The sequence below is a fragment of the Struthio camelus genome, chromosome 1 (genome assembly GCF_040807025.1).
Source record: "Struthio camelus isolate bStrCam1 chromosome 1, bStrCam1.hap1, whole genome shotgun sequence".
NCBI lineage: Eukaryota > Metazoa > Chordata > Aves > Struthioniformes > Struthionidae > Struthio > Struthio camelus.
In genome coordinates, this window is record NC_090942.1 from 157,241,471 (window position 1) to 157,267,129 (window position 25,659).

General features: G+C 40.1%; 1 protein-coding gene across 3 annotated transcripts in view; it reads left to right on the forward strand.

The window, feature by feature from the left end:
- The first annotated feature begins 14,218 nt into the window (after positions 1 to 14,218).
- The window catches only part of LOC104138070 (gamma-tubulin complex component 3), a 68,319-nt gene continuing 56,878 nt past the window's right edge, over positions 14,219 to 25,659 (forward strand). The window contains exons 1-2 of one of the 3 annotated variants that reach the window (XM_068926885.1): positions 14,219 to 14,605; positions 25,485 to 25,592. In XM_068926885.1, the coding sequence (XP_068782986.1) occupies positions 14,530 to 14,605; positions 25,485 to 25,592 (184 nt within the window). In that variant the 5' untranslated portion in view covers positions 14,219 to 14,529. The remainder of the gene's footprint in view (positions 14,606 to 25,484; positions 25,593 to 25,659) is intronic. The other 2 variants (XM_068926895.1, XM_068926905.1) reach the window with 2 other exon arrangements.

Here is a 25,659-nt window from a genome sequence, read left to right on the forward strand (position 1 = left end):
TAGATATCTGTCGCTCCTGGTAGGTAAGAAATCCTGGCTGTTACTGACTGTTTTCAGATGTGTTTCAGAATGTGACTTACGCGAAGACTCTTTGTTGGCCATTGAATCACTATTTGACTTCACTCACTTTCTAGTTGCAAGCAGGGTATCTCATAAATGCACAAGCCGTGTTTACAATGTACCTTCTTGATTCTTTAAGTTAGAGACCAGATATTCATCATCTGTTAGAGGCAGATTTGTTAGGATCTGCTAAACGACCTGTAGGTCCTTTCTTCTCTCCCCGCAGTCTACCTCACTAGCACTGTCAGCTTTCATCCAGATGCTGAAATATCTGTACAGCAATGCTTTCCCCGTGTCCACATCGTGGCTGTTGAAGACTATCAGTAAGGATGCCTTAATTTACTTAAAATGCTTCTGATTTTCTGTTAAAGCCCAATGATAACTCTTCCTGTCATTTCCTAGCTCCAACAAGACCCAGAGTATCACTATAACATACGTTTATTGTCTAACTAGTTTGTAGGACTCCCAGTAATACAGTGCCTTATATTTGGTTGACATTGTGTGATGCTGCTTTCATAACTCTGGGGGTGTCTTTCTGGAGGCTCTGAGGTTGCTTATTTTCTAAAGGATTTCCAGCAAATGCAAGCATCCGTATCATTTAGAATCAGTTTTGGAAGTAATTTTGGCTTCCTGGAAGTAACCACGGTGTTGTTCTACCAGGGACTGGTCTCTATGCAGTGTGTCAGGGAACCGCAAGGGCCAGCTGCTCCGTGAGAGATAGGGAGCCAAGAGCAAAAACACAGCCCTCAGAGCAGGGGCTTTGCCAGCCAGGGCCCTGTCCCAAAATCCCTGAGCGAGATGAGCAGGCAGGCCTTGGGGGTGGCAGCCAGGGTCAGCTCAGAGTCCAGATGGTCAGACAAGTTTGTGGCAATAAGGTCAAGCTGAGAAGTCAGTCCACAGTTCAGGGTCTGAGTCAAGCTTGGTGAGGGTAGCCAGGGTCAGACACAGCTCTGTAATTGCCAGGCAGGTCCACAGTGACAAGGCAGGTCCAAAGTTAGGACAGTAAGTCAGTCTGCAGGTCAGAGTCCAGACCAACAGGGGCCATAGCCGGGCACAGCCATGGCTGAGATGGAGCTGGAAATGGGCACAGCTGCAGCATACCTGATAGGTGCCACACAGGCAAGTGTGAGACTCAGGATGGTGCAGCCTGCAGAAGAGGGTTTTGCTCTAGGGTGCTCCCCAAGAGTTTAGGAACCCCGGGGGCACCACGGCCAGAGCCACCACACTGTGGGGTTGCCGTAGCCTCATAAGTGCAGAGCAAACCTAGTCAGCAAAGCAGACTCACACTGTAAGCATCTAGGTACCTTGGAATTTCCTACTGATAGCTGCTGAACGTACTGCTAAGCATTCTGTTGACCATCCTTTTGGCATCCATACTGTTATCACCTGAGGCCATCTGTTCCATTGTTCAACTATGGTCTGGCACTGATTGACTGAATAATGAACTAAGCCCCGGAAGGATAAAAGAAAGTAAGCCACATACCTCTGTGTGGGCTGGACTTGGACTCACCGTCAGCTGGCCTGCGGACCCAACAACCCACCCATCAAGGGGGACACCCGTGATGCCAACTGCCAGAGAGAATCTGAATCCTCTTGGCGCAGCTCGAGCGTGGTGAGAACAATCCGGGGAAAACTGTACCGTAGGGGTGGCCATAAGAACAAGGAAAAGGCAAGAGAGGTCATTATGCCGTGCATCCGAGAGCAGTCATTGTACTTTGCTTCCGTGGCTTAACCATAGAGCTCTGATATGTGTAGTCTGTTTTTAATTCTTTACTACTCTTCTTAGCTTTGTTATACTTGTAGATTGTCTGCTGTTAGTTGTTTAGTGTTGTCCACGTATGTCATATATGTAGAACCGCTTAGATCTAATAAAATTCTTATATCTGACAAATGATGATCTCTCGAGTTCAGTGCAACTAACCCCGGAATCCGAAAGAATCCCAGACGCCCCTCTAGTGGCGCGTCACAATACCTTGAGCCAAGACTGAAAGCCTCAGGCTTCTGGGCCCATGGGCAGGGGGTGTGGGTGGAGAACCCAAGTGAGTCTGATCAGGGCCATTAAGGCCTGTTTGTGCCCTGCAGGCCCTGCATAGTGTTCTGCAGAAGAGCAGCATCTGCAGAGGCCAGAAAGGAAGTGGAGATTCCAGTACATGTGTATTTCTTCAGAGGCATTTCTTATGGGACAACTGGGTCACAACACAATTTTAATGAAACAGAATGAACTATATTCATCCTTTGCATGAGTAAGAAAAGTTAAGCTGAAATCAAGGGACTTGCATCAGGATTAAATGTAGACTATGAAACAAAATCAGGTAGATTCTCAGTGCAATAAAGAGTTAAAACAGAATTGTATGATACATACCTAAAGTCTTTATGACAATAGCTGTATACTCCCAGGAAAATGGCTGAGGATTTTTTAAAGACAGCTCTCAGCTGTGCAAAGTGGATGAGAACCTCATCTTAGCAGTAAATAAACTCGCTCATCTGTTTCCAAGTCATCATCAAAATTTGTCTGTCAGTGACTTCAAGTTAAATGTCGTTTAAATCTTTGCCGTTACTCTCCACTACTTTTCCTATTTGTGAAGCCTACCATGTGTATGTAAATCATTAAAATAATAAAATAATTCATATCTAGAAAAATATACCTATTTTTGTAGGGCTGATCTGTGGAAAGAATTCCTTTCTGAGCTTTTATCTGCAATGATATTACTGTCAGTCAGCCTTTTTGCTGACTTTCCCATGTGTGCACACAGCTGCTCTTCAGAACACAATCATTTTAGATCTTAAAATAAAATTTCACCTATTTTGTTCAACACAGCAATCTGAAAATTCCCTTGATGCAAAGTACATTTCTAGTGATTTTGAATGCTGACATCAGCGTGAGGTAAGCTGTGGGTTAGAATGCATGTGGAAAGAGGGGTTTGGGAAAGATAGAAAGCTTCTGTTTTGCTTCCGAAATCTGATATTTACAATTATTTATGAAAACTCCTGCTGAACTTCTAGAAATTGGTATCAGGGAAGAACCTATTTTCTGTGGAAAAGTGCAGTAGGATACCAGTGAGGAGCATGTAGCTACAAATGATAGTGGGAGGGCTTTTACTCCATCTAAGTTTGAAACAGGAGAGCAGGATAGACTTGAAAGCAACTCTAGCAATGCAATCTCCAGTATCAGGAGAACAAAATCCTTTTGTTTCCTGACCTTGGCCTCATCAAACAAACCAAGAGAAAAGTGTTATTGAGCTGGAGGAATTTGTTTACTGGAACGAATGCTGAGGATCTGCAGTGGCATTTTATAAAACTAGAGATGTTAGAACAGAATAGACTTTATTCTGGATAAGAGAAGCAGCAGTGATGCACAGATGACAGTAAAGTCAATGGAAAATGAACTTTCATGAACTATGAAATAAACACTGTCGATAATTTTGATTCCTTTGTTTAGTGAACAGCTGTACCTAAAAGTGATCTCAATGATACTGATGTAAGATGTTTGAAAGACTGTTTAATTAACACGTTTATTTAATTCTATGCGGAATGAATGCCCCAGTTAAATACACTTAAGACTTCAAAAATGCAAGACGTGGCTGAGTGAAATATATCTATCCAAAATTAATCTAATTTTTCTATATTGAAGAGTTAATTTCGTTAATTGTTTCTGAGTTCTTTCCTGCAGTGTGCTCTAGATGCTCTTGCTGATCTTGCTGTAATATCAAAGTCTTTCTTTAGTATTTGGATCTTGTGTTTCCCCTAGCAAAAATTTCTGACTGAAGGACGCAATTTCAATATCGGGAAAATACAATGTACCGTAAATAATTATTCCATATTAAGCTCTTGTATAAATTCATCTTTTGTATTATTAAGTCTTATGTTTTTTTGGAATTTGTGACCACTTTTGAATACTTACAGATTACTGTAAGTAACAGTAGCCAGCTGAAGTCTCTGCTTTTATTCAAACTCACTGTTATTACTAGCAAAAAAAAAGAATATATTAATTTAAGCATGATCATACCAATTCTTTCCTAGTATATTATCAAAACTTTTCCACAACTTCATTCATGTTTCTAAGAAACATATATGAAAAGACATATTTGTGAATAATAGCCCAAAAGTTTAAAAACAAAAACCGAAAAACTTCTGACTTGCATCTTCACCTTTAATGAATACAAGTTGCTCTAAATTGCAAGATGGAACTCATCAACGAAAGAAATGATACATTTAGACTTTACGTCGACCCATTTCGTCCTGGAGGTGAGCTACACACAGCAACAAACGCCAGCTTCAACAGAACACGTGCAATAAATCTTAAGACCCTTCCTCACACCTGCAGAAAAGAGTTGGGTAAGCAGCTGAATCTTGCAGAATGTCCTGAAGGTCATCATCTGCACCTCAGGCTCTCATGCACAAAATCAGTGAAAGCAGGTATCCTGCATACTTCATCTTATTGACCCTAATGTGATGTTTGTGCCTTTTTGATTTGGTGTATTTCCTTTGGTATGCGTGACAGCACCATGTCCTCCCTTATGCACTGTGGAGAATTTGTTGATCTGGGAGAAAAAAAGGATCAATTACCTACTTGCAGATCCCCTGCACATTCCTAAAGATCTGGGACATGATGCTTTGGCAGATGTTAAGACTTAACCCAATCTGAGAAGTGTGTCACTTTATCAGGCATCTAAGGAAATAAAGGTAAGGAAATAAAGGCCCAAAGGTGTAAGTTCAGTATTTTCTGTAGTCAGATCTGCCTCCTGCAAACCCTGGATTAGTAGCTGAAACTGAACATTCTCTTGAAATTTAAATACTAAATGTCATTGTCTCTCCTGACTAGGACTCAAGTCACAAGCTGCAATCTCATATACTGAAACAGCATGGGCAATTAATTTGATTCTGCACAAATCTCAATTCTTCAAAATTTTCCCTATGCTTACTCTCTGTCCACAGCCTGTTCTCCTCCCCCACTGCTACAGAGTCTTTTATTGTGGATTGTATATGGCAAAAGAACAGAATGACAGATGGGACTGCTCCATATTTAATGCCTTTGGGGGAGAAGAAGAATTCCAGAGCATGCAGAGCACATGTGTGGTCCAGCAGCAATGTAAGTCAAACCCTCATAAATGTGGGAAGCTAGTGCCCCAAGAATGAGAGCCACCTAAAGCAAACCACTCAAAAAGCCATACTTCTGATGTAAGAAGATTCACTATTCTGTTATGAATTTACAAAGCCTTCAATCAAGAATATTTTGTAAATCAGTATTCACCATCAGAGATTTTGTTCTGAAGGCAAGGGAAGATGGCTACTCTCATCTCCTAATGCTGCCTGCTACAACTGTTTCTCCCATGCTGGGGGTCATGCAGTGAGAGGGCACTAACAGTACATAAACTGTACAGTACATAAACAGTACATAAACATGGCTACATTGAATCTTAGAAGCTGTACTTTAATGCAGTTTGTGTGTTCATTGACGGAGATTTACTGACAGTAAAATACTTTGTATAATGATCTGCCTTTTAGTGTGTTCATGCATCCCTTGTCCCTTGGCATCGTTGAACTGATTGGTTACAAAATCTATCTTTTGCCTCAGAAATGGTTGTTTGGCTGTTGAGACACGGTAATGCAGAACCAACGTAATTATAACGTAATACGGCCAAGACAGAGCCCCTGAACTTGGCAGAGGGTCCCCGTGGTGCGGGTGCAGGTTGCCCGAATGAGCACTATTTGCTGTTTTAAAACGGCTGAATTTTCTTTAGCTTCTGTACTGCCACCTGGCGTCCGTTCTTTGAATGGGGATGAATTTTATCCGGAGTTGATGATGGGTTATTTTCAAAGACCACCTGTAGCTTTGTGTGCAAGCATCTTTTCCCTCTATTTTTGGAGACACACTACTAGTGATCTCCAGTGCTTGGTGAAAAGACTTCTGGGGAGCTAACTGAAGCTCCTTTCTGCTGGCTGAATAGATTCAACCAGAGATTTCCAAATAAACTTATGTTCTTACATATGTTCTTCTTATTTATGTTCTTCAACCATCCTTTTTCTAACAATATTAGTATTAACATAACCAATTTGAAAGTTTCATGCTGGTAAGCAACAATAGGTTTGTAACATAGCTTGCCAATAAGTTGCTATTTCAAACAGAAGAATAATTTTCTGTGTGATCAAACATGAGGTTTTAAGGTTGTTCTGCTTTCTACAACGGGAAAATATTGGAGTCAGATCCTGGTACTTGTTTTACCAAAAGTCATGTCTCAGAGTTTGTATTTTACTTGTCCCACTTCTCTGGTACACTTATGTTCTCATGTTCCATTAGTTCAGCTGCCTCTTCTGAAGCTAGCCTGTATAGAAATATAATCTGGTGAGCTCATCAGGCCAGCTCTTTCCCAACAGACTATAGTGTGTTCTTATCATTCAGCCAAATGGCCTCATGTTTTTACTAAATTACATTACAAAAGACCAACTCTATTTTAGACATCACAAACCCGGAGTTTGCTGAATGTTTCCTCCTTCCATCATTTCTAGCTGAGAATTTTGTTCTCAAAAATGTTTGCGTTCTCTGAAAAAATGTGGTCTGCTTCCTTTATTCTAAGCAATGATTAGTTTATTCTTAAAACATAATAGGTGATTAAGATGAGAAAAAAATATGATTAGCAGATGCCCGCAATAGATTAGCTGAGTCAATGCTTATTAACATACCTTACTTCCTTATTAAATAAATTATCTCAAACAGCCCTTTCAGAACATCTTTCCTCTGGTATCTTCATGAATACATGTAGAGATTGTCATTTGGAATTATGGCTACATTTGTATGTAAGACTCAAAATCACTTGTCACTTCCCAGTTCCAGAAGCATAAGCATCTCAGTTCCCTACTCCATAGTGGAACAAGTCTTGGCTGTCCCATAGCCTCCTCCTTGTGCCCTGGTGTCCATGTAAATGTAGCCCCGGTTCATGGCCCAGATGTGAGTGATATTGTGCTTCCAAATAACCAACAGCACCCGGTCTACTGGCAGTAGGCTCTACAGGTGTGGTACAGCACACATTGATGGATAAGCACAGGTAAGCTTGCAATGCAGTGGTATGTTATATGGAAGCATGCATTTTCTTTTACCTACCTGACTTTTCACAGAATCAACGCTAGTGCAACAGAGATAGCAGGTACGGAGCTAGATACGTGCAGTTGTGGTGTTGTATCGTCTTTGTTAAACAATAGCTATAACTCCCTGTAAAAGTGCCTTACATAATAACAGCAAATGAAAACTAAAAATTCTAAGCTGAGATTGAGTGCATGGCATTACTCCTGCCTCACATATGCAGGGTAGTCTACAATTACAAGCCACAGACTTTCTTAGACAACATTATTTTTTCCTAGAACTGTAGATACTACAAAGTCCTCCCGTTGTAAACATGACTACCTGTGTCTTGGACAAATATAACTAGGCATCTGGAACCTGAAGGTGTCCATAACTGAATGTAGATGCCTCACACTATATTAGTCAATGTAAGAAAAGTAGCCTGGTTTTCAAGCGTTAGATCATACAAGATTTGTTGTTGAAATTCTTCCTTCATTTAGTAAAGTAAACTGTGATGGTATTATTCTGTGTAATGTTTTGTTTGTAATGATGAACAGTTTTGTCCTGTTTTCTGTTTTGTTTCTGTCCGGCAGAGGAAACAACTGGGAAATGAAATGAAACTGCACAATATCATGGACTGGACTCTGGTCTGTTTGATGATTTGATCACATATTTAATTGTTGTCATAGTGTCTGTATAAGGTAGGATGATCATCCTTGCTATTCAGATCTGTTAGAAATACAAAACAACTGAAGGCAAAGCTCATTTATTCATATTACCAGTAACTCATTTTGAAGAAAAGATATTCCAAAACAACATTACCAGAAGAGTTTTATACAAGGATATGTATCCATTATTATACTTTCTTCTCTGTAAAGCACTAGTGGTAACTGTAATCATAATCCAGTGGATCCCAATTAATGAGGAAAAATATACTTTTAAAATTATTTAGAATACAGTGTTCAGTGTGCTTTCTTATGCTGAGGAGAAGAGGGTCTTCTGTCTTTTAAAATACTTCTGACATTAGTAAGTTAATAATGACAGGAAACTTGAACTGTTTATTATGAAAGTATGCTGTCAGTGTACCTTCTAGAGTTCATATTTCTGTCTTTAAATAGAAAGCAGTAAAAGGATAATTGTAGCGTTTAAAAACACTGAAGACATTCTAAAAAGGAAGGAAAGACAGTTCTGTGGTTAACGTATAAGAAAAAGAAAAGATTTCGGTTATATTCTTGGGCTGGCCAGATATTTCCCATGTAACCTTGGGTAAAATGTTTCATTTGTGCCTGTTCATTTTTCCATATTTCCTCCTCTGTAAAATGGAGATTCTGACACTTGTCTGCCTCAAGGAATGTGTAAGATGTTTGTGCAGGGCCAGACATTTTGGGATGTAAGGTGTTATCTGACTATTAACATAAATTGAAACATAGGATATGTCTATGTAGGCTCTCAGTTAAAAGCTGATCTAATTACGTAGAGGAAACCCAAGAAAAGGAGTTAACAAACCTCATTTGCAAAGGCTCCAGTTACTATCTGAATGTATCTGCTCATGTGTATTTGTGTCTGTTTCTGATAGCCTGTCTCCTTGGAATATGCTTTTAACTGCTTCATCCCCACTTCAGCCTCAGATTTTCAGGAAGGAAAAAGTATCGAGGTTAGCTTCTAACCCATCAGCTATAGGTTCCTTTAACAAAACTTTGACTAGTGTGATATAACAAAAGTTACCCACAGAAGAACTACCCTGCCACAGGAAAAGGACACGGTCCCGCACAATTAGGAACCAACTATGGTTCTGCTTATCCTACACTTAAGCATCATCAAGTCTTCGTAGCTCTGCCACTGCTCTTGACTACAGCCCTCTTATTGCTGCAGGTTTAACAGTGCTGATAATAAGCAGCACTTTGAAATTCTATAGCATCATCCTTTAATCTGAGCATCTGAAAGCATGTAATTTTGGAGACATTTACAAGCATAAATCCCAGTGCTGTTATAACAGCAATGGAGACATGGATTCCTACATGCTTTTGTAAATCTGGGCCTTAAAAGAGACTTTGTCTGATCAATATATTGCAGATATTAACTTGGTAGAATATGGCGTCTTTTTAACCAGGAAGCAGAGAAAAATACCCTACTCACTAATTTAGATACACAGGATATTAGCCATCAGGCTAGAACGTGGCAGGAGCGCTAGAAATTGTTCTTGTTCTAGTAAGAAGGCCTTAGACTGCAGTCTGTTCTTACCTTTCATTTCAAATATACAGCAGAATAAACAGACTCCTCCTAATACCGTGACTGAAGACAGTAATCTTCAAGAATGGAAATGGAAAAAAGCTAAGACTAGTATGAGACAAAGAGCCACAAACAATTTTAATTGAAGTCATTCTGCAGTTCATTTAAACATAAATAACTTTTAAACTGGTCTGCTGAATAAGCTTTACAAGCTTAAAGGCTGTCTGTCTCATGCCCTCCAGAGGTATGCGCTAGCCCCGTTTTGTGGATGAGACACCAAAGGAACTTTCCTAGCATCCAGTAGAAATACATATCTCGGAAACCAAGGTTCTTTGACTTTCTAAGGTGGAAGACCATGATCAGCTTCGTGAGCATGAATGGTCCACTAAAATGAATAGGATTGTTTTCTCAACATTTATAGGAAAATCAAGCTCAAGATGTATTCTGCAGGGGATATTGTTACCTTGACAATCATTTCTATTTGGAAATGTGGTACATATTGTTACGAAGTGACTAATCGCTATACTAGAAATAAAGCTGCAGGAAAAAACAGGAAAATGTGTTCCTCTATTTTTCAAATTGTTTGCCCTGCACATTTAATACAACTATAGTCAGTTTCATCATTTTCCTCACTAGTTCACTGCAAAGATAAAAAATGAGTAGCAGTAAAACCCTCCAAACAGTGAGGAGAGAGCAGAAAAAATGATAAATATTTTTGAAAGCATTACAGAGTGAGATTCCCAGACTGACCCCTTACAGAGTACACTGTCAGAAAATGGCCTAAATAAAGCCAGTTCAAGTACAATCAAAAGAGGACAGTTGCTTATCAATTTATAAATATTGCTGACATTTAAAACAAAAACCCTGGAAGAATCTGTTCCTCTTTAGCAAACTGGTTGCTATCTTTTCTCCTCTGTGATATGAGGAGGACCCACAACTTGACCTTGAGGCTTTCAGTCCTGGCAAATGCAAGAGTTGCTATTGGCCTGAGAAATAGGCAGCAGGGAAATGTGTAAACAAAGTAAGGATAATAAAATGCAAAAACTATCTATCTCTGACGCTGTTACTTTACAGTAAAATTAGCTCCAAAAAACAGTTTGATCTTAAAAAGTCCAATGGCCTCGTGAGTCCTTCTTGCAAAGTACTGCAATCCTTCACGGAGCTTTGTTATTGACTTATGCTATATTTGATGAGTTATTTTTGCCTAGTAGTACTATCACATTTATAGAAATATCTCATTGCAAATACATTGTTACATATTTTATGATTGTTCTGCTACATAGCATTTTTGTATTCAGAGTCTTACTTTGAAAGTTTCCTCCCTTTGTCTACGTCTGAGAAAGAACGAAAGCTTTTTCCATAAAATATTGGAGCCAGATACGTTCAAAACTCATATTGAACAGCTGATGTTTTATACAAAATTAAATATATATTTGGAAATATGATCTCAGTCTTATTACAGAGCTTCGCTCTCCAGGCTCCAAAATTATTGTTCTGCCTTTTTAAAAATAAAATAGTTGTCACAGAGTACCTTTAACTTCTAAAAATGAAGTATTTCAAAAACATTTTTTAGATTTTGACAAAACAGAAGTGTTATTCACAGAATCACTTTATGATGGAAGATGATTTCATGTAAATTTTTCTTGCAGCTCCATATATGTAATATGACCACGGGCAGCACAGGAAAATGCCAAGGAGTAGTTTTATTGAGCTTGCTGGAATGCCGTTTTGCTGGCTGCAGTTATACTGTTCATTAGAATGATACATAATGCTGTCCACTTCTATGTAATCAATAATACTCAGTATTGAGTGGGCTTCAGTGTGTGTGTGTGTGTCTGTATAGCTTCATGTTAGAAGGGAACTCTGTTTATGGCTAAGTAGTGCTGGATAAATAAACACAAGACCTATCAGGAGTCACCACCAGAAGACACTCAACTGCACTGAGAAGCAAAATATTGGTACTATTTCTGGCTTATATGATAGCTAGTAATAGTCATCTAAAATTGTTATTTTATTGTAAATAGTGAAAAAAGAGTTCCAAAATTAAAAAAAAAAAAAGTTGTCCTTAATTTTGCCTTTATATAGCTTATATCATAGTCTCTGGTGTCTCCTAAGTATTTTAAAACACAGGCTTCATTCTAGGTGTTTATGTGAATTCAATAGACTTTCTGTAGGTATATGGCATATATATGTATACATGGAACACATTTCAGGCTCCTCAGTCAACTTAAGAAAATCCTAAATGAAGAGTTTTGAAAACAGAGAGGGGGTAGCAATATTGTTGAAGTTATAACATGCAGGCTATAAGGCAGAACTAATACTCAAGAGGGTTAAACTGGATCAAATTTTCTTTTCATCTGAGCCTTGCTTTTGCACAGGGAAAACATCCATCTGAAATCAAGTCACATCAGTAGAACTAAGGAAGCTTTGTTTCTTGTATTTCCTGGGAACTTGCATTCCTCCTGCCTCCTTCTAGCTACTTTTAACATTATTTCCAGAGCTCTTTGTCTCTTATACCTTCACTTCCTGAGTCTTCTATCTGTCTGGCTGGACAAGAAGCAGCTGGTGCATTGGCTGGTTCAGAGCTAGGTATGTGCTGCCCATGATGTGCGCACCAATCAGCTAATTTGATAATAGCAAACAGAATAGGAAGAACTAAGTTCTCCTTACCTTTCTTTTCATGAGGGCACTAACTTGGATCTTGGTACTCTCTTAACCACAGAACTCTATAAAATGTTTATTAATATCTTTAACTGGCAACGGATCCAACAGTTATGAGAACGTGCTGATGCACAGAACAACTGTATAAGCCTCGTCACCTTAGCCACAATGGGCTAAAAATGAAAAATATGTTCCCAATAATCTAACAGAATTGACTGCTATTACAGTATTTGAGAAGCATTACGTAGGATGCAGATTTGCTGAGGCTGAAAAACTTAAATTAGTCATTGTACTTTTGCTTGCAGACACACATAAGTAGGCCCACTTTAATAGCATGCTCCATATTGTGCTGTTCCATAATGTGTTCTAATTTTAGAGCAGACGCAATTGCCATGGGTAAAACGACCAGCATGAGCAGAAGTATTAGGTTTAATACATCCATTTAAAAGCAGTAACAGGATATTTGTCAGGGACTGGATTTCCTTGGAATCTGAAGATTTTGTATAGCAGCACAACTTCCTGATATTATTGCCACAACTTTTTTTTTCTATGTGAGTATATATACTCCGTATATACTGCTTGATAAATGAATGCCTCCAGGATGAAATTCAAATGTGAAGTGACAGTCAGCAGTAATGACTCACCTACTCTTTGTAGAACCGACGCGTTTCCTTTGGGTAGAGAAAGGAACAGAGATTGTTCCGCTACTTGGTAGGAAAAAACCCACAGTCTCTGAAGCCTTTCAGAATCAGCTTACAAACCCCTTTTTCACATAGGGTCAAATTCTGATAACTTTATTAATGCTGAGTTGTCTGAACGTTAATTTGAGAGTCTAAAGAAAGCATCACTAGGATTGAAAGAGTCATAATGTGAATGGTAAGATTACAATATTCCTGCTACAATATCCCAAATAACCGAAACCCAGATATCCTCAAGCAATTTTAGTTCTTGGCTTGCCGTCATGATTACTTTCTACTAGTAATGCTGGTAATGAGGCAGCAAGGAGTCGAGTTCATTGTTTGCATCCATAATGTTTCCATAAAGGAAGGTCTGAAGTTATATGTTCATAAAAGGCATACACATAAAGTCATGGCTACTCAGAGATGAAGTAGCTGGGTGCCAATACGGGCTGTCAGAAAGAAGTTTGCATAGCAGGAATTGTTTACAGCCAGCAAAGCGCTACGTCCACCTGGCTGCTGCGGCATTTTGAAGCACCTTTACTAGACAAGAGGGAGCTGGGTTATACTGAGCTCCAGCAGCACAGGGATAATAATTATTCCCTAGTGATAGAATTTGAGCTGGACCTAGCGTGAATTGACTGAATACGAGAAATGAAGGAGAGGCATCCTCAAAAGTCAGTATCTCTTTCAGGGAAGTGATAAACTTGAGGAGCAGGTTTGTCAAAGGTCTGGATCCCAGTTAAGAGCATGTTGCCTGAAACAGCCCAAGAGCTAGCTTGATAAGGCAACCTGCTGACTGGAAAATGCCTGAAGCACACCCCTGATTACAAAAGTTACGTTATTGTTTGATGATAAGCTCTGTGTCCAAATGATAGTAACCAATTTGCCAAGCTGTAAGTTTTCATAAAATAAAAACATTGTACTTTTTACATTGAGATTTCTTTAGTGATTTCAGCATAGTTGGCAGATGACAGGTATCTCATCCTTCAGGAGTGGCAAACACCTCAGGGGTACCGCTTTACTCTCCAACGCCAACCACAACAGCAGGAGACTGGGGACCTCAGCGGGATGCATGGGCTGCACATCCACAAGGCAGCGCAATGTAGAGAAGATGTCGATTTGAGATATTGAAGTATTTTGCAGATCTGCATTGATTTGTAACAATTTTATGTGGAAAGGTTATCAACATGCATTGATATTTTTCCAGGCTTAAAAAAAAAAAAAGTAAGTTAATGTCAATTATACTTCACTGTAAATTATAGCGTGATAGCAAGGCCGTGAGCGACTTGCTCTTCTGGGGGCAGAAACGAGAGGATTTGATCTCTTTCGGTTTGGGGAGGGGGATGAAAGGACAGTTTCAACAAGTGGAAAGTGGTCGCAGGGTGGGAATTTTCAGTGTTTGGGGCACCTTCGGCCGGGGTTGGCTTGCGCTGCACGCCTCCGGGGGTGGCTTGGCCACGGCCACGGCCACGGCCAGGGCGGCACCGCCGGGGCAGGCGGACCCAAGGGGGGCCGGGGGCCGAGCGCGCGCCCGGAACCTCGGCGCTGCGGCTGCGGGCGGCGCGGGGGAGCGTGTTCGGCGAGGCGCGCTCCGGTGCCGCCCGGCGCGCAGGGGCATTGTGGGCGCTCGGCTGCCGCCGCTGCGGCTTTCGGCGGGTTCTGTTAAAATGGCGCCTTAGGTAACGGCCGGGTGATCGGAGGTGTCGTCGGGGTCGCGCGCCGGTTAGAGGAGAGGAGCCTCTTCTCCTGTCCCTCCCCTGTTATCCCGCCGCGTCTCTCCTCGCTCCCGCCCCTGCCTCCTTCTCCTCTTCCCTCCCCGCCGCCTCCCTCCCCCGGGCGAGGATGGCGAGTCCGGACCAGAAGTCGCCCAACGTCTTGCTGCAGAACCTCTGCTGCCGCATCCTGGGCAAGAGCGAAGGTAACGGCCCCCCCTCCCCCCGCCGCGCCCCCCTTGGCGGCCGTTGGGTCGCGGAGCAGCCTTCCTCCCCCCCCCGCCCCCCATCCCCGCGCGCGCGGAGCGGGGCGAGGCGGCAACGGCCGGGCGAGGCGGCGGGGGAGGGTCGCGCTGCCCTGGCGGTAGGGAGGCGGCGGCCCTGGCCGAGCGGGCTGGCGAGGGCCTTCCCCCGCGGCGGGCAGCGTGTACGTATCCCCAGCCTGACCCCCGCCCGCCGGCGGGCGGGCGGCTCCGCGCTGGCGGCCCGAGAGAGCGGCTCCGGGAGGCCCTGCCGCCGGCTGGGGATGGGGGGCGGTCGCGCCAAGCCTGAGCTGTGGGCTGCTTGGGCGCTCTGCGGCAGGGAGGTGGGCTTGTCACACCTCCGTGTCCTCCCCCGGCAGCGCTCCCCTCTGCTGTGGAGTGGGGCACTGCTGCTTGGGTGGCTGGAGCAAGGGGTGGCTTATGTATGTCTTCATAAACCTCCATCTTCCTCGGATGCCTCCTCGAGTCTGGTAACTGCTGTGGCAGCTGAATGAAACCTCCTAGATCATCTGTATTTTTGCTGTGATGTTCTAGCGAGAGGTTGAATCTCGGGGTGTTTGCATAATTTCTGTCTGTTGCAAGCAAGGCAAAGCTTCTGTTTTTAGCAGGCGGTTGGAGGGTGGAAAGGAGGAGGTGCATCTGCTATGACTCCTTTCTAAGTGCTATCGGAAAAAATAGCAATGCTGTTTATAAGCATTGCTCACCAGAGAAATTTATGACCTGCCTTGTGTTCTGTCCATTTTCTCGTACGAACATGGAAGAAAGCCACATTTCGTATTAGCTGCCAAGTCTTTTTTGTGTTTTTCTCTTGCCACTGTTTTCCCAAAAGTCACTGGGGGTTACCTTTAGAAATCTGCATGACAGTAACAGTAATAATTTTGAGTACTGACCTATTGTAAAGAACTTAGTTCAGTCTGACTGAAATGTGGCCTATGAATGAATTACTGTTGTCTTTGAAGTCTGGAAAATGAGCAACAAGGTGCAGAGGTATATATATTTGTTGTCTTATTATTTCATATTTTTTCACTCTATCTATTGGAGAGCTGAGAAGCTTGGAGGAGTTTGGAATCTCCTTGCCTTCGCTGGAGTGTTGAATAGGGACCCTTTCACAGAAACATCCTTTAAGATGTTGGTTACTGTTTTCTTTTGTTTGTTTTTGCCTTAAAATCCTGTTCCCTTTCTGTTAGTATGTCTTTTTTTCGGTCTTATGTGGGCTATTCCGTACTTTGCAACCAACCCCCTTCAACAGGATTTGAGTACTTTCCTTAATTTCAGTGAGGAACTATTTATATCCTCTGATAAGAGAGCAGATTCCAAAAATCACTTTTACAAATTGCTCCTGAGTAAAATAAAAATGATATTTCAGCTTGTAATGCTAGCTTCTAAACTGTGTAATACCTCCTGCAGTTTTTATGGAGCCATATGTTTATTTTAGCAGCTCGCTTAATTATATATTAAAGGGTATTTCACATCAGCATACAATTATAAGATGCTATTGGAACCTTACTTTTAAAGCTGTTTCTCATCTTTGAAATAACTTGGAAATATTTTTCTAATGCAATTACAGTATTTTTATATTCAAGAGCACTTCAAACTTTCACAAGAAAATTCAAATTATTGTGCTAATTCCCCCACCTTTAAAAAAAAAAAAAAAAAAAAAAAGGAGGGGGGAGAAATTGACCTGCATTATTAGAGCAGTGGAGACATCTGTTAGGTTCTTATGTTGTCAATGTTGAGTTGCTGAATCCTGTTTTCTTGATGACTCTTTTTTTAGACACGTAGGGAACTACAGTATGAATTGATCTAAGTTTGTGTTGGTAAAGAGCATTTTAGTTAGGTATGTGACATTTGTAAAACTTAAACAGAGAAGAAGAATAGAAATAGAAAAGTATCCTGCATTTATCAATTGTGGCATGAGTGTTAAGGAGAGGCTGGCTATTTCTGCTGACTTTGAATCTAGCCTTCCTTTTGGAGCTGTAATTTCTATATGTTTTTCTCCGTTCTGAATGTTGTAATAAGTTTATTTGCAAGCTCATATATGCTTGCATGCACTAGCCTGCAAAAAAAGCAGGACATGAAATTTTTTTTAATAAGCGTTGAACTTATTCCTATATGCTAGGCTTCCACTCATGTAACTAAAAGTGTTCCCTCCTTCCCCCCCCACCCCATGTGTGTGTGACTGATGAAAGAGGAAGCTTGTAGGAAGTTACCCATAATCGTACTAAGTTGCTGCATGCCACCTGTAGTCTACTGCCTCTGATCACTTGCGGGTTACTTTCAAATTGTTACTTCAAAGATGACCTCAAATTAAGGTGGGTTGTCTGCCCTGTTTACTATTACCCATATCTTTATGCATATGAGAGATGGAAACCTATCCTTACCCTGTTCTTTATCCTCATGTTAGGAGGGATCCTGACACTGAAGACTCGTCCTTCTAACATAAGGCTTTTCTTGACACAGTAAACTCTATTATGTACTTTACTTATCAACGCAGCTATTGGAGAGCACCTCCCTGTTGTTCAGGCTTTTAACTCTTATTTTCTTTCAGCACAGGAAAAGCTTGAAGTATGGTATTTGTGTGCAGTTAGTAGTCTACTTGGGGAACTGTCCCCCTACCTCCCCCCACCATGTTTAGATGAAGTTGCTTTGTATAGACATGTTCTATTTCGTGAAGCAGACTTTACGAGTATCAGTTTTGGCTTTGATGAGTGATCTATAGTGTTTAATCATCTCTGCAGAGTTAAAAATAAGAAAAAATGCCTAGCTACTTAAGAGATCTTTAAATGTATTAGAGAAATGCCTAATGAAAATTAGTAGCAAGAAGGTAAAACTAGATACAAACAGAAAACTTTAACCATTTGTGTAGCTATTCTGCTGTGAACTTATTAAAATTCTAGCTTTTTATACCTTCTTGGAAGAAGCGCTCTAGTAAAATACAAGTTGAAATGTAATGGGTTGATGGTGGAAAGGAGATCAGATTAGATGATTTTGTGGTCCTTTCTGTCCATACTTTACCTGAGTTTGTCTGTACTTTAAAAGGTTTGATTTGCTTGGCAATGTTCCTTCTCAGCACTCTTTCTCTATGTTCCTAAAGAGGCTGTGGCTTCAGTAGGAGCTCAAGATTCAGTTTATGTAATGTCTATGTCTTAATGATGCACTACAGCTAATGTGGGATATGAGTGCTTTTACTCTGCACCCATGTCTACATTCTACAGCTGCGTAGCTGAAGCGCTCATTAAATTTGATTGAACCTGTTTCTGCTGGGGATTCTTTGGCTTCTACTTGTCATAGTTCCTGTGGTGCCCTTAAAAGGTCTATATCTTCCCTACTTAAAGTTTATGCTGAAGTCAGTTTCTGTCATGATGGAGAGAGACTGCAGAGGCTTTCAGTGATGGAACGATCCTTTTCCTCTTTTTTCCCCTTTTTCTGACCATCAGCTAATTACACTGATGAATTAGTTTGCAGCATCAGTCAACTGTATAGGCTTAGTTACTGTTTTTGGTGAAGAGCTCTGCCTCTAAGAACTTCATTACAAGATCTGCTGAGTTATGTGGGAAGAACTCTGTTCAAAAAAATTTTTTTTAATTTTATTTTATTAGAAGACCTCTGTTCCTATCCTTTGGCCAGTTCTCAAGTAAAGCTGGCTTCACTTGGTGCTATGTCTGCAATCATCAGTCTAAGTTGGTTTGGAATCGCTGCATTTAGAGCTATTGCTGACCTTACTTTTCTTCATAATATATTTGCAGTGTCTAAGAGTTGTAGTACTAGTCTTGCATTATCGATCTTTTTGTGTTTATCCATGTTATCCACGTCGCTCTTACCCTAATACCCAAATTTTCAGAGAGCTTGTCTGCAGTATTTTTCATGACTTTTTCTAAAAATTTGTGGACTCCAGCAGTTAGGCACGATTGTATGCCTCTCTTTGGACAGTGAATTTAAGCCACCTGACAAAAAGCTGCTTGTTCTTAGCTGCCTTTCAGAAACCTCTTGAAAATCTTAGTTGATTGGAGACTTTATAGACTGTCATACTAGCTTTTTAGTCTTAAGAACTCTTAGTACATCAAGTGATATTGCTGTTAATATTCGAAGTACATCTGTTTGTTTTTTGAATCAAAAAAATGTTTTTGTATGCTGAACTCCTTCAGTTTTTTTGGGAGGGGTGTGTGTGTGTGTGCACTTTGGAAAGCAGTGTTTTTGTCTTCATGGAACGGTTTGATTCCTGAAGTCTAAACTATGCCCTTAATTTATTTTCAGTGATTTTTTTTAAAAGCTCTAAGCAATTGAAATAATTGTTAATTTTAATTTTCATGGGAGTGGAAAGCGTAGAGTCTGACAGTTGTAAGAAGTACTTTTATTTCACCTTTTGAATGAATTTGTGATAGGGAAGCAATATAAGGTGACAAGTTAGGCAAAAATTCCCAGCAAGGCAAAAATTAAAGAAGATTATGTATTCAATTTGCTGATAGTTCTGTGGGGCATTACTCAAATCCGCTTACTGACAATGCAATAAGAACGATCAATATTAAGACAATTTTAAAAAGCTATGTTTCCTGTGCTGTGCCTCCGGTTTTGGAGGCAGGAGGCACCTGGCTGTTAGGTAAGGAAAGGCATGGAAGTTTGTGTGGTGTTTTTTTTCTTGGTAGGAGAGGAGTCTGAAAACTGGAGAAGACTATTAATGAAGAATAAACAAAATAATAAAACTTGCATAAAGAGAGTTTCTTATATTTATACTTTATAATTTGTTTTTACTATTATCATTCTGAAAGAAATGTATTTACAGTTGAAAAGTTTAAGGTAGTTGTTGAGAAGTTTAAGGTAGTGTATAGGTTAGACTGATGCGGAATTAAATTTTCATCAGGGATACTTCAGAATTGAGCTGCCCTAAAATTACAGAATCACAGAATGGTTTAGGTTGGAAGGGACCTCTGGAGATCATCTAGTCCAACCTCCCTGCTCAAGCAGGGACCTCTAGAGCATATTGCCCAGGATCACATCCAGACGGGTTTGGAATATCTCCAGCGAAGGAGACTCCACTACCTCTCTGGGCAACCTGTGCCAGTGCTCTGTCACCCTCACAGGGAAGAAGTTTTTTCTCAGGTTTAGGTGGAACTTCCTGTGGTTCAGTTTCTGCCCGTTGCCTCTTGTCCTGTTGCTGGGCACCACGGAGCAGAGGCTGGCCTCATCCTCTTGACACTCCCCCTGCAGATACTTGTACACGTTGATGAGATCGCCTCTCAAACTTCTCTTCTCCAGGCTGAACAGGCCCAGCTCTTGCAGTCTTTCTTCAGAGGAGAGGTGCTCCAGCACCTGCACAGCACATTACACTGCTTAAACAATAGTTTGTACAGAAACAAGCAGTTCTTCCTATGTATGTAAATTGTTTCTTAGCAGAATAATAATACTAACAGCATTCTGTGCTAGTAGACCTCTTTATTGTGAGGGTGACTGAGCACTATAACAGGTTGCCCAGAGAGGTTGTGGGGTCTCCCTCTCTGGAGATATTTAAAAGCCGTTTGGACACAATCCTGGGCAATGTGCTCTAGGGGACCCTGCCTGAGCAGGAGGTTTGGCCTGGATGACCTCCACAGGTCCCTTCTAACCTCAACCATTCTGTGATTCTACTTTATCAGCAAGTGATGTCATCATATTAATGTATTGTTTTATTTCATGGTGATAATTCCTACTGATACAAAATTTTTATGTGGGTAAAATATGTAGAGCAGATATATCAGCATTGCTGTACTGACAAAATCGGTACGCACTCACCGTATGTGTGAGAAAATTCTTAAGCTCTACAGCTCTGCTTCTATGCTCAGTTTTGCAACAGTAGCACAGTTAAGTGTGTAACAAGGACATTCTTAATGATTCTTTTCTTCCCAACCTGTGTTAAACATAACACAGTAATGGTGTTCAAGCCATACTTGATAGCTATTAAGTACTGTGCATAGAATATTGCATACTGTTTAGAAGGTAGCTGTTTTACAAGAATGCATTCTTGTACTATATTTGAATAAAATTGTGTTGTCTGGGGTTTTAAACTACCAAGAAATAGTAGAGAGAGCTTGCTAATCTGTGGAAAATAGTTTAAAGTAAAAAAGCAATTACTGTTCAGGTAAACTTTTTTTTTTAAGAATTGTCCTATAGTCTGCAAGCATAGCTTAAGTTAAAATAACCGATGTCTATTTTTAGGAAAGCAGGTTTCTCACCACCATGATATGTTAATATTTTGAAACACCCTTTCAATTGCTATTTCTGTTTCCAGGACTTTTTTTCTTTAAAGTTTAAAATTTGCTTCAAAGTGTTTTTTTTTTCTTTAAACTTCAAGAGACCTATAGGTAATGGTATTGAAATAAATGTACAGGAATGTAAAGTAATGTCAGTTCACTTCCTAAAATTATAGATAATGTCAGAAATTTCTTTTTTAGCAAGAGATTTGGCGAATTTCAGCATTTTCTCAGAAGCACAGCTTCTTGGAAGCATGTTGGCCAAGTGATTCTACTTTCTTGAACTTTTCCTTTAACATTTCTGTTTTTCCTTGCTTTATTGCAACCAAATTCTTCCTATGCCTTGTTTCTGTTCTTTGCATGTGCTATGCTTATACCTTCTTCTGCATGACTTTAAAATGCTGTTATCTGCCTTTGGAAGCAGTTCAGTTTTCCTTCTTCCTTCTTTGAAGGAGTGCAGATAGTTGGGTGAACTATAAATCTTTTGAGCAGAGCAAGCTATCAATAATTCAAAGAACTCTTTTTTTTTTTTTTTCTTTTTTAGCTGTTTGCAACTGCTGTTTCTTTTTTCAACTGAATCACTGTCTGCTAGTATTGTTAGTTGCTTATGTATGCATACTTATGGGAGACTTCCAGTTTTATGGTTTGAGATGAACCAGCTGTCTTTCTCTGCATTAAATGGTCTGATCAGACCTCTGAAAATTAAGCCCTGTTCCTGTATCATTCTCCCCCTCCTCCTGCAAACAGCTACAGTGTCAGGTATATGACCTTGATGTTGTATACTAGATCCATGCTTGTAATTGCTTATTGATGAAATAGGATGTATCCATATACAGTACTACTTATTATTAATAAAGTATCAGTTCTTTTTATTATTAGATTGAAGATTTATGTTTAAATCATCAAAATTTCTATCCAGAAACTTCCATATCTGCATTTCTTTGTCCATTAGTTTTGCCATGAAGATCCCATTGTACTACAAAGCTAAAGCTTAGGTAGTCTTTTGTAAGTCTAATGTGAAGCAGCTTGAAAAACACACAAATAGCAAAGTCCATGATTTATTCCCCTCCCCCCCCCCCCATTATTTTGGCAGCAAGTTGCAGTTGCAACGTCATCAACTTAAGGGAAACTTGTAGGAATATGTAGCTTTATATATGAGTTTTCCTCAGTCAGTTCTTTTAGAGAAATTAAATTCTAGGGAGTCTCTAGAAGCTCTTTTCCAGAGACTTTGTGCATATCTATGCTGGATTTAATTACTTCATCAGGTGACTGAAGACAGTAAACCTGCCTGATTTTTCATTGCATGAATCATGGTTCTTCTGACTTGAACACCCCAATACCAAAGGGAACAACAGAGAGAGATATAGCACCTCCAAATCTTTTTGAAACACTGATTTGAAACATTTTGGTTCAGAAACCAAAGAATTTAAAATAGACAAAAGCAAATAAATTTAATACATTAGAGAGCTGCTTACATGTAAGAAACGTGCACTGTTGTGCAGTGAAAACCAGAGCATTGTTTATAATTGAATTATATTTTTTCCAAATTAAATATTAGGTTTACTGATAATCTCAGCATAAACCATAGCATATACTGAAAAGTCGGCACAAGCAGCTTAAATAATGCTCAATTGTTTAGACACAGTAGAATATTAGATAATAAAATATGTAATTGATAAAAACCTTTTAAAAAGATAAGTATATAGCAGTGTACCACAAGGTCATAAATATGTAGGCAATAAATTAATTAAGTAAAGGTATGAGTAGGGGTTATTTTTCTAGGGATTTGTGTCCCAAGTCTTCAATCAGTTAAACCTGCCCTTGCATCCTGCAGCCTCCAGCCGCAGTCCTGTCAGCTGGTTCTTTTGTTCCTGGTAGCCCTCTCTAAAAATTGCTCTTCCTTTACCTTCTGGGTCTGTGTTCCTTTATGCCCACTAGCTACAGTCTTGGCAGGAGGCAGCACATGGTGCTGCTGATTCTGTGCTTGCAGGCTGACACACCAAACCAAACATATAGCTGCTGACATTAGGCTGTAGTCTTTCTCTCAGGGAAGGTTATTTGGATGTTTGTTCTACCAGTTGCCTACTTCCATGAAACCTGTATAAGTTCATCTGAGACTGCTGTCAAATTTGTTAAAATCTTTCGGTAGTTCAAAAGTTAACGGAAGGAATAGAGAAGATGGTGCAGGTAGGTGGATAGGTTGATTTCAGAAGCCTCACTTTTCCTTAGAAAACCAGGCTAACGCATCTCAAAAGTGAGGAAAAACTGCAGGGGTAATTTTTTTTCCCCTCTGTGTGTATTGTGTTTTTTCTTTGTTTTTTAAAAAAGAAATCCATTTATATTTTTGACTGGTTTCCTAGGTTTTTTTTATATTTTCTGTAACATGTTAACTAGTTTGTTTGATAATGATCCATATTCTCTTCTCTAATAGTTGTTTGTTTTCTTTTTAATTTTATCTAGATACATGTCATAACTGATGCAGTGGTCTTGAATCAACCCTTGATCCTTTTCCTGACTTTAGTTCACCTGAGTACAACTTGGAACTCTCTTAGCAATCTCGTTTTTAAATTGTAGCCCAAGTCAAGTAACTGTAAGAAAACATGCCAAAAATATGCAATAGTGATTAGAGAAACCTAGCTCTTGGCCAGTTGCTGCTAGGCGCGCAGTGGTGCACCTAGAGTTCTGTTCAGTGTTCTGTTTTCAGGGACCTATTGTTTTCTTCCCCCCACCCCCCAATTCTGTATGCAGCTTTTGGAAGCCTGGAGTTGTTCCATAATTACATGCATTATACATAAGAATTATGCAGAAACACTTCCTCATTCCCCTCCCCACCCCGTTCATGCGTTTAGCTCAAGCCATTCTATCAATGAATTCAGGGAGTGAGTTATTTTTGTTTGGATTTTAAAGTGCTTGTTGCAGATGAAAGGTTGCCTGACAGCAGAACTGTTCTTTCTGGGAGGCATTTAGATCACGCACATTGTGACCTTACAGTGGTTTGAGACTGGGTGTTCCCTGCCCCCCCCCCCCCCGCCCCCAAAGTAGAATGATAGCCATGCTCCTTTAATAGTCTGATACAGTAAAATACTGATGGATATTAACGGTTCTATCTGAGCAGATTTTTTTTTTTTTTACCATATGTGAACTGTTGCTTTTTGTGAACTGGTTAATGTCTTTGCTGGTTTACATTTGTACTCTATTAGATTGGGACCAATGTGTGGAGTTTATACTGTAAGATGGACAGAAATGGGCATTCAAAAAAAAGTAGCGCATTCTGATTTCAAATTTCTACTTTCCATAAATATTTGGAGATTTCAATGGATTTTGTCAACAATTGAGTTCTCAGTTGATTTTTTCCATTGTAAATGTTGATATTAATCAATTTAAGAAGTGATAAAACTCTTAAGTATCTCTGCTTCTAATGGACCTTCACCCTATTCCTCTTCCACGCTTGTTTTGTATCTTTGTCCAAGGCAGCATCCCTGCATCATGCATCCCTGCTGCATGACTCTACAATTTTCAACTGCAAGTTGACTGCTTGACTGATTAAATAAAACAGATGAGGACTTCTGATGCATTTGCATGCAAAATTATGCTCAAAACAGACCTAAAAATCAGAAAGTGTTAAGAATCAAATAATTGACCCTACACACTTGCACTTACTTTTTCTTTAGTAGTATTCCCATCGTATTACAAGTTATTCATATATGAGGAATAGGAATTTATCCAATACTCTGCACATGTAGTGACAGCAGGCATGACAGTAATGTTATTGTTTGGTCAACTTTCAGATCAAGAAATGAGAACATGACTGTGTTCTAGGGGTGCTAATGCTGAGCTGCCTCTATCTCAGCCTTATCAGCTTAAGTCAGTGCTAATCTTTCCACGAAGCAGAGATATTTGCCCCAAAGTGATACTGTTTAGCAACAGTATTAAAGACAGAATCAATGCATAAATGATGATGCAGTTGAAGGAAGTCACTGGCTGTGGGTATGTCTAAGTTATACTCTGGGAGATGATGCAGATGTTTCTGAACTAGCTTTGACCCTAACTTGCAAACCATGTATAGCAGATACCAGAGTTCAGATCCCCAAGTAGGATAACCCCTTTTGGGTGCCTACTGTTAGAGTATGCTTGGTGAACACGGCTATATTGTTCCTATGTGTGAGCTGAATCTCATGAATTTGTGTGAAGTCCTACAGGATTTTGGTTGCTGGATAACTGCAGAGCCAACTGAGGTGTGTAATACTCTAATAATTGCATAGGCCTGAAGGTCTCTTCCGTTTGCACAGAGGTGCTAGTGCCATTACAGCAGTATGTAGTTGCTACAACTTCTAGGCTTGTTTTTGTGGATCGGCTTGTTCACAAATGTAAGCGCAATTATTTTGCGGAGTCTGTACAGGTGAGTGTGTTTTAAAGTATGCATCATTAATCTGTCTGTGGTAAACTGGATTTGACTGTCCTTAGGTTAGAAGCATGTATAAGAAGTACAGTATATAATAGCTGATCTAAGCCAGGTACGTTTATGCCAGATTTGCTTTTAATAGAACTTTCAACAGTCTGCTTAATTGAAAGTTTTTTTTTTTTCTTCTTTCTTTCAGCTGATGCAGCCCAACAGTTTCAGTATGCAGTGAGAGTTATTGGAAGCAACTTTGCTCCCACTGTTGAACGGGATGAATTTCTTGTAGCAGAGAAAATCAAGAAAGAACGTATGTGTATCTTTCTTTCCTAGATATAGGGATGGAACTGTCTCATTTTAATACTGTTCAGACCTTA